This window comes from Microcebus murinus, chromosome 8 (genome assembly GCF_040939455.1).
Source record: "Microcebus murinus isolate Inina chromosome 8, M.murinus_Inina_mat1.0, whole genome shotgun sequence".
NCBI lineage: Eukaryota > Metazoa > Chordata > Mammalia > Primates > Cheirogaleidae > Microcebus > Microcebus murinus.
This window is the reverse complement of record NC_134111.1, coordinates 49,924,628-49,940,013: the sequence shown is the minus strand read 5'-3', so window position 1 is coordinate 49,940,013 and position 15,386 is coordinate 49,924,628. Positions and strand designations below refer to the sequence as shown.

The following is a 15,386-nucleotide window of genomic DNA, read 5'->3' as shown; positions in this document are numbered from 1 at the left end:
TCCTGGGCTTAGGCAATTCTTCTGCCACAGCCTCCCAAGTAGCTGGGACTACAGGTGCACACCACCACATTCAGCTAAACTTTTTCATTTTTTGTAGAGATGCTGTCTCACTGTGTCGCCCACGCTGGTCTCAAGAGATCTTCCCATCTCAGCCTCCCAAAAGTGGGTATATTCATACAATGGAATATTATTTGACTGTATAAAGAAATACTGATACATGCCATAACATGGGTGAACCTTGAAAACACTATCCTAAGTGGAAAAGCCAGTCACAAAAGACCACATATTATATGACTCCATTTATGTGAAATGTCCAGAATAGGTCAATCTACAGATATAGAAATTAGACTGGTGGTTGCTTGGGGCCAGAGGTGATGGTGGTATTAAGGTAAAAGGTAAGGGTGCAGGGTTTCTTTTGAGGTGATGAAAATATTTCAAAATTAACTGTGGTGATAACTGTATGTCTGTGAATGTACAAAAAATTATTGAACTGTATACTTTAAATGGGTAAATAGTATGGTATAGGAATTATATCCTAATAGAGCTCTTAAAAAGAACATGTCTATATTCTCAGAGATGCAAACTGTTTTTTAGTTTAGAATATGCTTTAAAATACTTAGTATTTTAGAGGTAAATAAAAGGGGGGGGATGGGTTAGACAAAGCAAGTCTGGCAAATCTTGATAGTTTTTGAATCTTGGTAATGTGTACATGGAGGCTCGCTGTGGTTTTTCCCTCAGCCAATTGGACAGTTGTGGATAAGGGTGACTGTTAAATATTTTGGAACTATACTATGTATTTGTTTGAAAATTTTTCTCTTAAAAAAACAAACAGGCAAGTACTTCCAAAACAAAATACAGAAATTCTTCTCCAAAGCATCATGTAATTATTTGGTAACTAGCTTTCTTGACTTGGGTATCTTTTAAGTAGAATAAATACTAACCAGAACTTTGAGCAATCTATCATTTTGCCTGCACTATAAAGTAGTTTTGCTTTAAACTGGTATTTACAAAGATGAAACCTGCAACTTTACATTTAATAAGATTTTAAATTACACCCATTTTACTACGTAGTTTTATTCTGGGTCCATTCTCCTATTTCACTAAGCACTAATATAGGCATGTGGTTCTATTTAATGTAATATTTACAGTTCAGATGTACAGTGAGGTGAATCACAGCAATATTTATCACTGAAGTTACCTGCTGATACAGCATCGATAATTGTCAAAATATATTCTTCCTCTCTCATAGGCTATAGGTGACTTGGAATGAGTTATCCAAACATTCTTAAATTTAGTACTTTCCTGAAAGACACAAGGAATTTTGGTTTAGGAATGAACCCAGAAGCTTCTACTGTATACCAATTTTAAGTTGGATAGTTAAATTTACAGTTTTCAAAGTAACTTCACGAACGTTATTTAAAACATTATTTTGCATTCTTCCTCACTCTGCTCTCACGTTTTAGTTTAATGGGATGACCGACTTTTAGAGTGACTGTTTGCAGGAAGGCATAAGAAGCTTAAAACTAAAAGCATTTGACAGCCCTTTAACACTTATTTACTAATCCCCCTTGTTCAGGGCTAGTATCATCCTCCCCATCACACATGACCCTTAAAAATGGGGCCCTAGCGCGTACAAAAAACGGCATCCCAGCAGGAGGCTTGGCCACCAGGCGCCCCATGCCCTTCCTCCCGCCCCTGGCCGGCGGGCGGTCACCTGGCACACCAGCGCCCTCAGGATGCCTAGGTTCGTCCTCTGCACCACGCCTGCGTCGCGCGAGAAGCTGCCCAGCGCCCTCCGACTCAGCCGGTGGCACACATTGGGCTTCCGGGTCGGGCCCATGGAGGTGCAGGCCGGGCGCTGGGTTGGGGTGGGCCTAAGGGGCGCGCCCCACACTCCAGTGCTGGGCAGCAGCCGCTCCCTCCGAACCTCGAGGCCTCAACTTTACCGGTGGGCACCTTCCGGCAGAACGAGGGGAAGGAGAGCTGGCCCCCTGAGAACGCAGAGAACAGGGAAGGAAAAAACACCCACTTCCCAGCCTCCCTTTCAAACCCTCTCCTGCTGGTGACAGCGGACGCTCCAGTACCACGCGGCCTGCCAGAGCCGCTCCCTCACCGGGAAATGTAGTTCCCAGTCCCGCCTTAGGAAGAGGACCTTCTTCCCAGAACTACAATTCCCATCAGGCAGCGGGGGAGCGTGGCCTTGCCCCAGCCCCGCCTCAAACGCGCCGCGTCCCCGCCTCCAGCCCCGCCTCCTATCTGGCCCCGCCTCGTGGCCCGGCCTCCTCGGGTCCAGCGGAGGCTGCGCCGTCCCGCTGGCGCGTTTTTCCGGGTCCGCTAGCTGCACGCGGAGGAGAGTCGTGGGGGCGCTGTGCTGCAGCCTCCTGGTCTCAGATCCTTGGCCGTGCTGTGCACTTAGGGATCTGTCTGTTTCTGCCCGGGTACCGCCACGCCTCTCAGACCCTGACTTTCGCTGTAGAAGGCTGTGGCCAGGCGCCGGGAGGGGCGCTCTGGTCGATTGCAAACCCGTCCCTCCCTCCCCCAAAGCAGCGTCCTGTGCTGAAGGTACGCTCCGCGGCTTTCCTTTCAGCCGCACGTTGGACTTTGTGGATGCGGATGAAGGTTAAACATTTGGGGTGTATAAACACTGTGCTTTTATATTATGAGTTAGTGGTCGAAGATGCTGCCTTCCAATTCAATCCAAGTTTGGCCTACCAAACTAGGATTGAATTACCCTTTCCCACAGGCCCACCCTGTGTGGCCGGGGAAAGTAGCTGGTTTTGCTATAATTGCTGCCTTTTCCTTCCTCTCCTCCATTTTTTTTCGTTATAGGAAATAAAATACAAAATGCATACATTCTTGTTAGACTGCCTAAAATATCCCTCGTTGATTTCTCTAAGCAAAAGATATACTTTGTTAACTAGTTCTGCCTGTATGTTGAAAGTAACCAGCACACGAAATTTTCAATAATCAAGCACCAGATGTGTTTCGTTGCTTTGCAGTAAGTTCCTTGAGGGTGGTGTCTTTGCATCTCCCACGTGGACTTGATATGCTACCTCTTGTTCAGAGGTGCTCAAGGAAAATGAGCGATCGCATCTGACTGGCAGAGACTGGCAAAATGTACATTAAGACAGGTCCTCGAATAACGTTCTTTTGTTCAACATTTTGTTATTTGATGAAAAAAAAATTCGGTTGCAGATTGCGCTGCTGTTTGTGTGGCGTTTACACATTCTCCCCACATCTACGTGGGTTTTCTCTGGGTACTCCTACTAATACATTACAAAGATTTGCAAGTTAGGTTCAGTGGCTAGTGTAAGTCATCCCAGCCTGAGTGAGTGTGGGTGTGAGTGCGAGAGGGAATGGTGTCCTGTCTAGGGTTCGTGCCCTGAGCTGCAGGGATGGACTCAGGGCACCCTCAACCCTGAACTGGAGTAACTGAGTAAATAATTATCTTGTATGTTTTTATTAATCTTTTGCATGTTAAATGTATAGCTCACGTTTATTTCAGTGTTTAATATTACAAGTGTTTTGGTATTTGTTTAGAAGTTTGATGATGCTTTTGTGACCAGAAATATGCCATAGGAACTTCTATTTATATCAATTAGCCTATGGTAAAATCAGTTTTGTTATATGTCATTTTGCTTAAAGTTGCAGTTGCACCTATAGATGACAAATGAGGACTTACTGTACTGGGTAAGTTTGTTGGGTCACAATTTAAGTGCTTAGTAAAAATTTGCCATATCTCTTTTTAACCCTGCTGAATTTCCTTCAGGGCCTGAGCTTTTGCTGATTTTTCATGACTTATTTACAGCATACGGTAGAGTGCTTTGTATATTTTTAGAGAGCGCTACAATAGTTAATTTGGTAATTCAAGAATGCAGCTGTCACTGAGAAAACTGGAACCCAGAAAAGATAACTGGATTTTCTTTGGCTGAAATGAAATTCAAATCATTGCTGAATTGAATTCATCATCTCTCTCTTTTCTCCTTCCTCTTCAACTCCCACTTGTTTGTCTTCCTTCCTGTGTTCTTTATCTCACCACCAAATCACCCAAGGGAGACTCATCCTAGATGCCCCGCTTTCCCTCACCCACAATCAAGTCCTTTTGATTCTCTTATCCATCTCATCTTGATTTCATCTAAGTGACTTAGGGCCTCACCATTTTTATCACATTATTTAGTAGCCTCCTAACTACTCTTTCTGTCTTACTTGGGTACTTTAAATTCCAACTTTCCACAATGCTGCCAGAGTGATTTTTCTAAAGCATGAGCTGTCACTTACCTGTTTGAATCTTTCAGTGGCTCCCAGTCACCCATAGCAGAATTTCTCAAACCTGAGTAGATACCCAGAATCCTCCATCATTAACTTAAAATATTTTTAGTGTGTCACATATATGCAAATATAAAACTACATATAAATTTCTTATGTTGTATCTTTCATACAACTGTAACACCCAAACATTTATAAACTAAATGAAGCCAAATTATAAAACCAAGAAATTCAAATGAATACTTACTCATTGTGACCATGGGATTGTTTTGCTGGACATAAAGAGCTCGAAGAGTGATGTGTATCTTCTTCTCTGTGGTGTACATTCCTTACAGAAATGCCTGTCCATATTGCCCTTGTGTTGAGAGATTACTTGATGCCCTCACCTCTTTTGTTTAAATCTCTGCTGAACTTTCCTTTGTTCTATGTGTCATGGCTTCATTTGACCTTCACTTAACAGACATTATTTACAAATATTAGTAGTAGTCCCCATTTATTTATTTTTCCCCCCACCTGTCCCTACTCAATCTTCATTTGTTTCTTATTTACTTGCACCAGTGACAAATGGTACCACTTGTTTAGCAGTGCACTCCTAAACATAAATGTGTGAACGGAAATCTTGTGACAGGACTCATTTAAAAGGTGGTTAGTCACATGATCCAGTGCCCTTTTGTTAAATTTTTTTTAAGTTTTTTGATCAAATTGAAAATAAAGGTTTCTCCTAGAAAAATCTCATAGCCATAATGCCACATGTACAAATCCCTAGGGGCCCATGAGTTATCTTATAGAACAAAATCTGAATCTCTGGGGGTAAAAGGTACTCCATTATCTTCATCTTGCCCATGTTTTCAGCCTCATCTCTTTGGGCATCTTTCATCTTTACTATTCTGACATGTTTACCCAGTTTCTCAAGCCATTGTGCCTTTACACTTGAGATTTTTTTTTATCTAGAGCTCCATTCCTTTCCTTTTATCTATTTGTCTCAAGACTTATTCTAGGTATCACAAGTTGGAGTCTTTTCTTGACTGCTCCAGCTTAGTTAGTAGCCTTGTGTGTACTTCGATGTTACTTTGCATACAGTTGTGGCACTATATTAGAATTGTCATTTGTCTGTCTTTCCAACTAGCCTGGGCAGAAACTGAGCAGTAATATCTTTCTGTGTCCTTAGTACACTGCCCCAAAATGTGGTTAATGCATATGTATGTTGAATGAATGAATGGACTATAAAAACTAACATATTTGTATGGAACCTATTAGCAGAAGCTAAGTACTTTTAGCATAGATGAAAATTTAGTCTTCCTTTATTTTTTTAAATCAGTAGGAAATCACAATATTAATAAAAACAAAAAACTTTCAAAAAACTTAAATCCCCTGGCTCAAAACTAGCATGAGTTAAATACAACTCACATGTCAGTTAACGTGTTTTTTTGTGACAATGTGGTAATCATGAATGGATGTTGAATTTTATCACAATGCTTTTTCTTTATCTGCTGAGATGATTATATGATTTTTCCTTTAATCTGATAATGCAATGAATTATATGTAAATTCACTAAGCTAAACTTGAATTTATTTAGATAAATTTTTGTAATATGCTTTGTTTTTTATAAACTTTATACATTATACATTTTATACATTTATACATTGTAGGCTCTGGGCAGCTGCTGACTTCAGTGCTCATTTAGCTCTGGACATTTTGCTAGCTTTCAGTCTCTGAGAACTTCACTTGCTTGCTGGCTGATATATATATATATATATATACACACATATATATATATACACACACATACACACATATATGTGTATATATATATATATTTTTTTGAGATAGGTTTCACTCTGTCACCTGTGCTACAGTGCAATAGCATCATTATAGCTCACTGCAACTTCAACTCCTAGGCTCAAGTTATCCTCTTGCCTTAGCTTCCCTAGTCATGCCACCACGCCCAGCTAGTTTTAACCCTTTTTTTTTTTTTTTTGGAGTAAAAGACTTTCACTTTTGCTCAGGGTGCTGGTCTTTGAACTATTGGCCTCAAGCAATCCTCCTGCCTCAGCTTCCCAAAGTGCTAGGATTACAGGGGTGAGCCACTGCACCTAGCCTAAGATTTTTTTAAAAATGTATTCATCCAGTTATTTGGGGGTGTTATATTACAGAAAGGTTTTGGGAGTGTCAAGTTCACCCAGTTTTTAGAACTAAAATTCTACTTTTTCATATTTTTAGTGTGAAAGCTTCTGTTAATGTAAGATATGGTTTGAATGATCGCTTACCACCACTCCTTCCTCTTCTGCTTCTTCTTGTGTCTCTGCACAACCATGCTCCTCCTCGCTGAAAAGAAGGAAGAATTATGTAGTGGAAAGAGCATCATACCAGGAATTAAAAGACACAAGTTCTAGGGTCAGCACCTCCACTTACTAAGATCTTGACCAAGCCACTTACTCTCTCTTAGATTCATTCAATCATCTGCTAAGTGGAAACAGGATTAAAGTGAGTTCACATGTGTTTATAAATGTGAACGTGGTAAGGGGAACAGATGAGAAGCAATGATATGGAGTACATTCTCTGTTAGGAAAATGTAATAGAAACAGGAACTCTGGGGGAGGCAGTGGGTTGATTAGGTCACAAAGGGATTTTTTTGTTTTTAGGGTGGTGAAACTATTTTGTATGATACAGTAACGGTGGGTATATGACACTATGCATTTGTTAAATCCATAGAGCTTTACGGTACAAAGTATGAATCTTAATGTATGCAAAATTTTAAAAATAATTTAGGAGGAGTAGAAATTCAGGATGGGATGCAGACTGTGACAAAAGAATCTAACTGTATTACAAATGTATGCAATAACCTCACTGAAAGGGGCCAGGGAAAAGGTGCTGACCTGAGTAACTTTGGAAATGAGACTCTAAGACTAAAGGCAATAGAAACTGTACATTAGCGCTGTACTGTAGTTGATAACATTTCCCACAGAGGTGTGGGTTGACAATTCTGAGAGCACTATACATGCATACTGAAAGTGAATAATTAATACTTTGATGGTGGTGATAGGAACCAGATGTCTTACTGTTGGAGTGGAAGCCTATAGACAAGCCAGAGGTGGAAGCTAGAGTGATCCATGTGGTAATGGATTAGTGGTGGAGATAATTAGTATGACCTCTAGTGTAGAGCACAGTGTGAAGGGGGGGGGTAACTTTACAGTGGAGAAACCTGTCAAACCGTACCTCAGCCATCTGATCAAGGTTAACATCAACAGTGATAGTCATCGTTGGTAGCAGGTACCCTTGATATAATGTGATAAGAATAGCACTCTACCTTTGTGGTTTTCTTTCATAGAACCCATAACCTTAATCTCCTCATGAGAAAAACATTTGATAAATATTAATTGAGAGAGAGTCTATGAGATACCTGACCAGTATTCCTCAAAACTGTCAGAGTCCTCAAAAACAAAGTCTGAGAAACTTTCAGAACCAAGAAGAGCCTAAAAAGACATGATGACTAAATGCAGTGTGGGATTCTGGATGGAATCCTGGGAGAGAAAAAGGACATTAGATAAAAATGAAGGAAATCTGAATAAAGTGTGGACTTAAGTTTATAATGTATTTCTATTGAGTTGTTAACTGTAACAAATATACCATAATTAAGATTTTAATAGTAGGGGAAACTGTGTTGGATATATGGGAACTCAGTACTATCTACAACTTTTCTGTAAATCTAAAACTTTTCTCAAATTAAAAGTATACTTTAAAATTTTTTAAATGCAACAGGAATACAGTAGATGCCACTCTCTGAGGGTAGCACAGCTTAGTGGTTAAGAATGTGAATTCAGGTACCAGCCTGCCTGGGTTTGGATCTCAGCCTCACTCCTTACTAGCTGTGTAACTCTGGTTACCTTAAGTTAACTAGAATTACTTACCTTCCATGCTTCATTTTCCTTATCCGTTAAATGGATTCTTTGGAGGACTAAGGGTCAATATATATAAAGGCCTTAGAGTAATTCCTGGTAGAAAGCAAAACACTATTTGCTTGCTTCTATTTATTATTACTACTTAGCGCTTTAGTTTTGGGGATCTCTGTAATGATAGCTGAATTTCACTGTATCTCTCTTCTCCTTTGGCATACTGATTTTTAGCTTAGCATTCAAATAAAACCATATCCATAATGCTTTGTTCATAAGTGGGAATCATCAAGATTGTAAAGATTCAAGGGAAAAGCAAGACCTTGAGAATTCCCAACCCAGTTTTATGCTTCACATATAGTGTAGTACTGACTGAGTGAATGCAGAAGCCACAAAGCTTGTCAGGATCTACTTTTTTTTTTTTTTTGCATAAACATGCCACACATAGAAATTCTGAGGTTGAGGCAAGAGGATCGCTTGAGCTCAGAAGTTCGAGACCAGACTGAGCAAGAGTGAGACCCCAGTCTCTACAAAAAAATAGAAAAATTAGTCGGACATTGGCACGTGCCTGTAATCCCAGGTGTTTGGGAGGCTGAAGCAGGATGGTCACTTGAGCCCAAAAGTTTGAGGTTCCAGGGAGCTACAATGATGCCCCTGTGGTCTAGTGGGGGCAAGAAAGACTTGAGGAAGGAAGGAAGGAAGGAAGGAAGGAAGGAAGGAAGGAAGGAAGGGAGGGAGGGAGGGAGGGAGGGAGGGAGGGAGGGAGGGAGGGAGGGAGGGAGGGAGGGAAGGAAATTCTGGGCTTAACTTTATTTGGTCTTCAGTAGATTCCTTATGAAGATTCCTACTTCCTTTGTTAAACTGATGTTCTTTTTGGGAAGAGCACTACCCACAACGCAAACCCCTCGGATGTAGCATTCGGCATCTAAAATTAAAAGTGGGGTGTATGATAGAAACATCTATTATAGAAACCTTTACTCTTCTGCCTGAAACACACACCAACTCTTTGGAAAACTCCTTATGGATCAGCAGCTCAGATAAAATAGTGTACTGAGTAGAATCATAATTTGGAGTCAGGAGCCTGCTTGGAGAGTGGGCTCTTAAGGTTATGTGACCAAGTCAGCTCTGTAACCTGTTTGAGCCTCAGCTCCCTCATCTGTACAGTGCTAATAACGGAAATGCTTTTCCTGCCTTCTTCTCTTGCCTACAGGATTGTAGTGAGGATTAGGTGTGAAAACAAATGTGAGAACTTTTGTAAGTTATAAAATCTATATAAATATTATCTGTTTCAGTGATTCTCAGGTTTTCAACCAGATTAAACTCTAATGGAGCTTTATAGTCATATTAAATGTTGTAGTCATCTGAACACCTTTATTTAATTATTAAGTAATAAAGTGAAATCATTTGAACTTAAAATGCTTTTGATGAAACATTTTCTCATTGCTCTTTAGTTTTCACGATGTTTTTCTTTGGTATAATAAAAGAAGGCATTGTTTTAGTCTGAAATTGTCTCCTTTAGGTGGTAGTTTGAGGAAATGGCTCCCAAACTCCGCTGAAATTAGCTGGAGAACACAAAAATGAATCTCTGTGATTTGGGAAGTTTCCTCCTTTGGTCACAGGCCCTTTTGTCCTGGTATGGAGCTGACCAGCAGAGGGTGCACAAGCTTTCCTGGGAGCTGGCTCTGGCTTCAGCAGCAAGGCTAGGGAGACCTGACTGGTGCCATCTGTGTTTGCTGTCTGATGATTAACAAGCACTATAAATGAAAAGATCCTGGTGCGTCAGAAACACAGTTACCAAATGGAAAGAGAGAGCAGCCATGATGTCAAACGGCAGTGTAGCAAGTGCCTGTCATAGTTGGTCAGTAGGAAGTTTCTAGATAACTGAAATTTGGCTTTTCAGCATGAGTTATGTGTCTGTTTTCTACCTCCTCTTGCTACTCTTTTCGTTTTCTACAATTTCTTTCTGCTTCATAGTTCTTTGCCCCACCTTCAGCAGCATTCACAATCATCTACCTTACATGCTCTAACAAATTGGGGTCTTTTAAGTAACCTTTCTTTGGGCTTCTTTGGGCCTCAGGTGTTTGGGTCCTGAATCCAGCATTCTGACCTGTTAACCAGGTTCTTAGAGATTTGATAGTGTCTTTTCCTCCATGTAAATAGGCGACCACTAGATAAGTTTTAGTGTTACTGTCACTGCCCATACCATCTTTTTTCCCCTTACTACCCTTGCATGGATCGTCTACTCATGAATATTATATAGAATTTGTATACTTGTGATTTTAAAAGTATTTTTATATTAAAAACGTAATTTGAGTTTACTTTAAAAAGAAAGAAAAGAATATTTTGAGTTGTATTAGGAAAATATAAGAATCACTTGTGAGCCTTTCAGAGAAAGCTACTGTAAATTCTTTCAGACTTTTTCTATGCATGTGTATATTTTGTGTGTGTGTGTGTGTGTACAAATTTTAAAAATGTGATCATACTATAGATACTATTTTGTACCTGACATTTTTTTCCACCTAATAAATCATAGACATCTTTCCATACCAATCAATTTAGGTTTTTAGCAACATTTTTAAGAGGCTACATAGTTTTCTTTTTTATGGATATATAATAATTTAGTCCTCTGAAGAAGAATATTTGGATTGTTTGCAGTTTTTCAGTATAATGTACAAACAATGCTGTGATAAATCCTTAATATATTCTGCTGATTACATTCTTAGGGTATATTTCTAGAATGAAATTTTCTGTCACATTTTTTTGTCTAAAAAATTTCATATGTATCAAAGTCCCCTTAGGAAAGGTCTCTTAGTTCAGTCTCTCTTCAGTGTGTGAGGATGGCTGTTTCTGCACACACCTGATCACAATGTTTCATTTCTGCCAAAGTGATAGTGAGAAAATTATTTTTTTATGATAGACTTTCCACTATTCATGCCACCCCAGGAAATTAACCTAAGGCAATGGTTCTCCAGCTTTTTGGTCTCAGAACCTCTTGACACAGGAAAATTATAGAAGCCACAAAAAGGCTTTTGTATATGTGAATCATGGCTATAGTTCTTTACTATAATAGAAACTAAACATAAGAAAAAATTAAATTTAAATAATTAAATATTTATTTACTAAGCCATTAAAATAACAGTAATAAACCCATTGCACATTCACATGAAAAGCATATTTTTATAAAAAATATTTTCCAAAAGAAAAAAATGAGTGAGAAGAGTGGCATTGTCTTACATTTTTGCAAATCTCGTTAATGTCTGGCTTAAGCAATGACTGGATTTTTACATCTGCTTCTGCATTAAGTCTGTTATGATATGTTGTTCTGGTTGATATATGTGAGGAAATCTGATTTCACACAGATATATAGAAGGGGTTAGACGTATAAGGGAAGGGGTGCTTTAAAAGTCTCTTCAGATAAGTGTGGATATTCTACTTTGATACTGCACCAAATCCCAGTAAGTGGTAATTTCTTAAAGGTTAATTGCAATATAAAAATTGAAACTATATCAGTGAACTTTTCACATTCTGCTATGTTAACATCCATTGGTCTGTCTTGCACTTTGAATGGATCTTTCATCCATGCATGATTTTGTAACATCATGTGTGGGTCATCTGGAAAATATTGGTTCACTGAGTTGTGCAGGTCTTCAAAATGTTGACATATTTCATTATACCATATCAAAAATATCTTATTCTCATCAGAACAGAATTTAAGTATTAGAAAGCTGTTAAGCTTACAGTAGTGGACACAGTTTTTCCAGAATTCTAATTTTTGCATCTAAGTTTGAATTTTATCAAAGATAACAAGGTATCAATTGGTTTCCTGACAGCCTTTCTTTGTTTATTTTTGAAAAAATGCCAAAGTACAAATGATGTTCCATGAAAACAATTTTTATTGCTTCATTGAGGAAATGCTAAGCGAAACTGTCTTTTTCTTTCTTGTTTTTTTTTTCTTTTTTGGTGAGTCCATGGGTGGTGAAGAAGACAGTGACCTTTAGTACAGTTTGATGCAACTGCTTTGATTCAGGCTAAAGTGCTAACACTTTTATCCACATTGCCTGTGCACTATCAGTGCAAAGTCACAGCAATAAAAAAAAAAAAAAGGCAATAATAGGTTGATATTGTCATGAAAATAATTATGACCTTTTGAAGACCCTCGAAAGGGTCCTTGGAGCCCCCACACATCCATGGACCATACTCTGAAAAAAAAGTCTAAGGTAATCATAGCAATCCATTCTCTCGGCAGAGATTGATTTGGGAATAGTCTGTGACCCAGTCCTGACCAGTGACATCTGAGAGCAAGCCTGCTTGCGTGTGAGAAAGCTTGTGAGAAAGTTCATCCTTCCTAGAAAGAGACACAAGAAAGAGATGATTCTTTTCTTTCTCTGGATGTTGCCATGTCAGTGTGATGCCTGAAACTATGGCAGCCATTTTGTAACTGGCAAAGAGACCCAGCCTTAGGATGCAGGGGATGCTGTGGAGAGCAAGACAAAGCAGTAGCAGAAACCCAGATTCTCAATGATTGTTAGAGAACTGCAAATGAAGCCTTACCTGGAACTTGTCCAACCTCTAGACTTCAGTTATGAGAGAAATCATTCCCTTATTACGTAGGGAGTTGGAGTAGTACCTTCTGTTACTTGCAGTCAAAAGAATCCTAAAAAGACATTTATTGTTAGTGCAGTCAACATTTTCCAGTGTCAAGTGGCCATTTGCATTTCCTTTGTGAATGCTTATTCATGGCATTAGCAAATTTTTTATTGAGGTCATTTCTACTTATTTTCTAAGCATCCCTTATATAGTAATAATATTAACACATTGTAATATTTTGTAGGTGTTTCCACCAGTGTCTTTTATAGCACATCTTCCCATACATTTTTATGTAAGCAATTTATTTGTCCTTTTCTCTTTTTTTATAGCTTATGGCTTTAGTATCATATTTACAAGAGTCATTTTTACCCCATGTTTTAGTAAATATTCAACTTATATTTTTTCTAGGCCTGTTAAGATGTAATTTTTTACATTTAAAAGTTTGATTCATCTGGAATTTATTTTGTTGTTACTTATGGAATAGGGACGTAACTATTTTTTTCAAATGAGTAGCCCATTTTCTTAATAAACTTCTTTGAATAGGCCAGTTCTAACTCATTGATTTGAAATTTTAGTTTTACTACAAACTAAATTCTTATTGACTAGTTTCTGGACTTTCATTTCTGTTCCATTTGCTTTGACTATATATCTTGGAGTTTAGAGACATGGCCAGCATTTACTTGTTTTATCGTGTGTTATAATGGAAAGGCAAGCACCACAGCCCACCTCCAACCCCATCTTCCATGTCCCCCTGTATAGTTGTATAGCTTTTTTCATTTAGGTTTTGTACATTTCTTTTTTTTTTTTTTTTTTTTTTGAGACAGAGTCTCACTTTGTTGCCCAGGCTAGAGTGAGTGCCGTGGCGTCAGCCTAGCTCACAGCAACCTCAAACTCCTGGGCTCAAGCAATCCTACTGCCTCAGCCTCCCGAGTAGCTGGGACTACAGGCACGTGCCACCATGCCCGGCTAATTTTTTATATATATATATATATATATTAGTTGGCCAATTAATTTCTTTCTTTTTTTTATAGTAGAGACGAGGTCTCGCTCAGGCTGGTTTTGAACTCCTGACCTTGAGCAATCTGCCCGCCTCGGCCTCCCAGAGTGCTAGGATTACAGGCGTGAGCCACCGCGCACGGCCGGGTTTTGTACATTTCTGGCTAAGTTTATTCCTAGGTATCCCATATTATTTTTTGTTGCATTTGTGCATATGTAGAGGGATCTTTTCGCCCCTGTATATTTTCTTTCCTTTTTCTTTCTTTTTTTTTTTAAGAAACAGCGTGTCACTATGTTGCCCAGGCTGGAGTGCAGTACCTATTCACAGGTGCAACCATGGCACACAGCCTTGAACTCCTGCCCTCAAGTGATCCTCCCCAGTAGCTGGGACTATAAGTGTACGCCACTGTGTATATTTTCTATTAAAATAAAAATACTTTTTAAAAACATCCAGCTCATATTTCCAGATAGTTTTGGCTTCTTAAAAAAGAGTATGCACTAAAGATACTATCATTTGTGGTATTACAGTATGTACTGTGTGAACTTGACTTATGAGGTATGACTGTTTAAGGAAACAGAACATACCAGAAGCTATTATCTTATTGAATATGATCCTTCCAAGCTGGTTATGTTGGGAGTTTATACTTTTGTGGCAACAAGAACAGCAGCTTACTCTGAAAGTAAAGGATATTATCCTAAAACAAAGAATTTGCCATCATTGAGGATATGAAAAAGAACAACAGCATGCTATGAGGACATTATCTAAAAATGGAATTTAAAAAATGTTTTGCTATTATTTGGAATAAATACTAATCTCTTAAAGTGGCTTATTTGAAGGGACAACATTTATTTTGAGGTTCAGGTCTAGTTTTTAGTTCAACAGTATTACCTTCTAGGCACACCTTATGTTTTCAGGTAGCAAAGAGATAGCTGGCAGGTTTTATGTGGATTGTCATTGTTTTAAAAGAGTCATCATTTAATCAGTTTGTTTTTGTAATAAATAAGATTCACGTTGCCCCAGGCAGTGTGGATTGGCAGTGTTTCAACTATTTGGGAAAATGGAATTTGCCAGTTTTCTAAGACCATTTAAAATGTACAAATGCATTTTTTTCATCCACATTATGGATTTAAAAAGCATGTGTAGACTAGCCTGATATCTTAATCACCATTTAAAACGTTCCTATAGAACATGTGGTTCTGAGCTCTTACCAATCGTCTTATTAACGATCATAGGAATAAGACCTTTCATAGACTGAAGATTGCTAAAGTTTCTGTACATGATGTGTTCCTTGGAGATTAAGAATATAATTAACATTCCCAGTTATTCTTAATCAGCTTGTTGTGACATTATTATTCATGGGCTTTTCTAAAACCATTCTTAAATTTATTTATTTATTTAAGTTTGTATAGTTTGTTGGATAAGGTTTATTATGTGTTAGGTAAAGAATGATTGTATTCTTTTTTTTTTCTCTTTGGTGGATAAGGAATCTGGCTCCAGGTTGAAATCCTATGTGTGATCTTTTAGGCCTGACCATAGGCTGGCTTTGCCTGCAAGGCCTCATGGGGACAGATGGTACCTGTTTCTGGAAGGACCACAGTCAGGACTCAGTCCTCTGCAGTCCTAGCCCCAGTGCCTCCATTCAGAGG

The 15,386-nt window shown here is 38.7% G+C and overlaps 2 protein-coding genes across 5 annotated transcripts in view; one reads left to right on the top strand and one right to left on the bottom strand.

Annotated features, from left to right (window-relative positions):
* The window catches only part of DCAF17 (DDB1 and CUL4 associated factor 17), a 63,979-nt gene extending 61,841 nt beyond the window's left edge, over window positions 1-2,138 (bottom strand). For both annotated transcript variants that reach the window (XM_020288383.2, XM_012781924.3), the window contains exons 1-2: window positions 1,715-2,138; window positions 1,199-1,302 (exon numbers count right to left, since the gene is read on the bottom strand). In XM_020288383.2, the coding sequence (XP_020143972.2) occupies window positions 1,199-1,302; window positions 1,715-1,840 (230 nt within the window). In that variant the 5' untranslated portion in view covers window positions 1,841-2,138. The remainder of the gene's footprint in view (window positions 1-1,198; window positions 1,303-1,714) is intronic.
* Window positions 2,139-2,316: 178 nt separating this feature from the next.
* Window positions 2,317-15,386, top strand: part of METTL8 (methyltransferase 8, tRNA N3-cytidine) — a 77,848-nt gene continuing 64,778 nt past the window's right edge. For all 3 annotated transcript variants that reach the window (XR_012920566.1, XM_012781925.3, XM_076005650.1), the window contains exon 1: window positions 2,317-2,562. The gene's annotated coding sequence lies outside the window, so the exon portion shown is untranslated. The remainder of the gene's footprint in view (window positions 2,563-15,386) is intronic.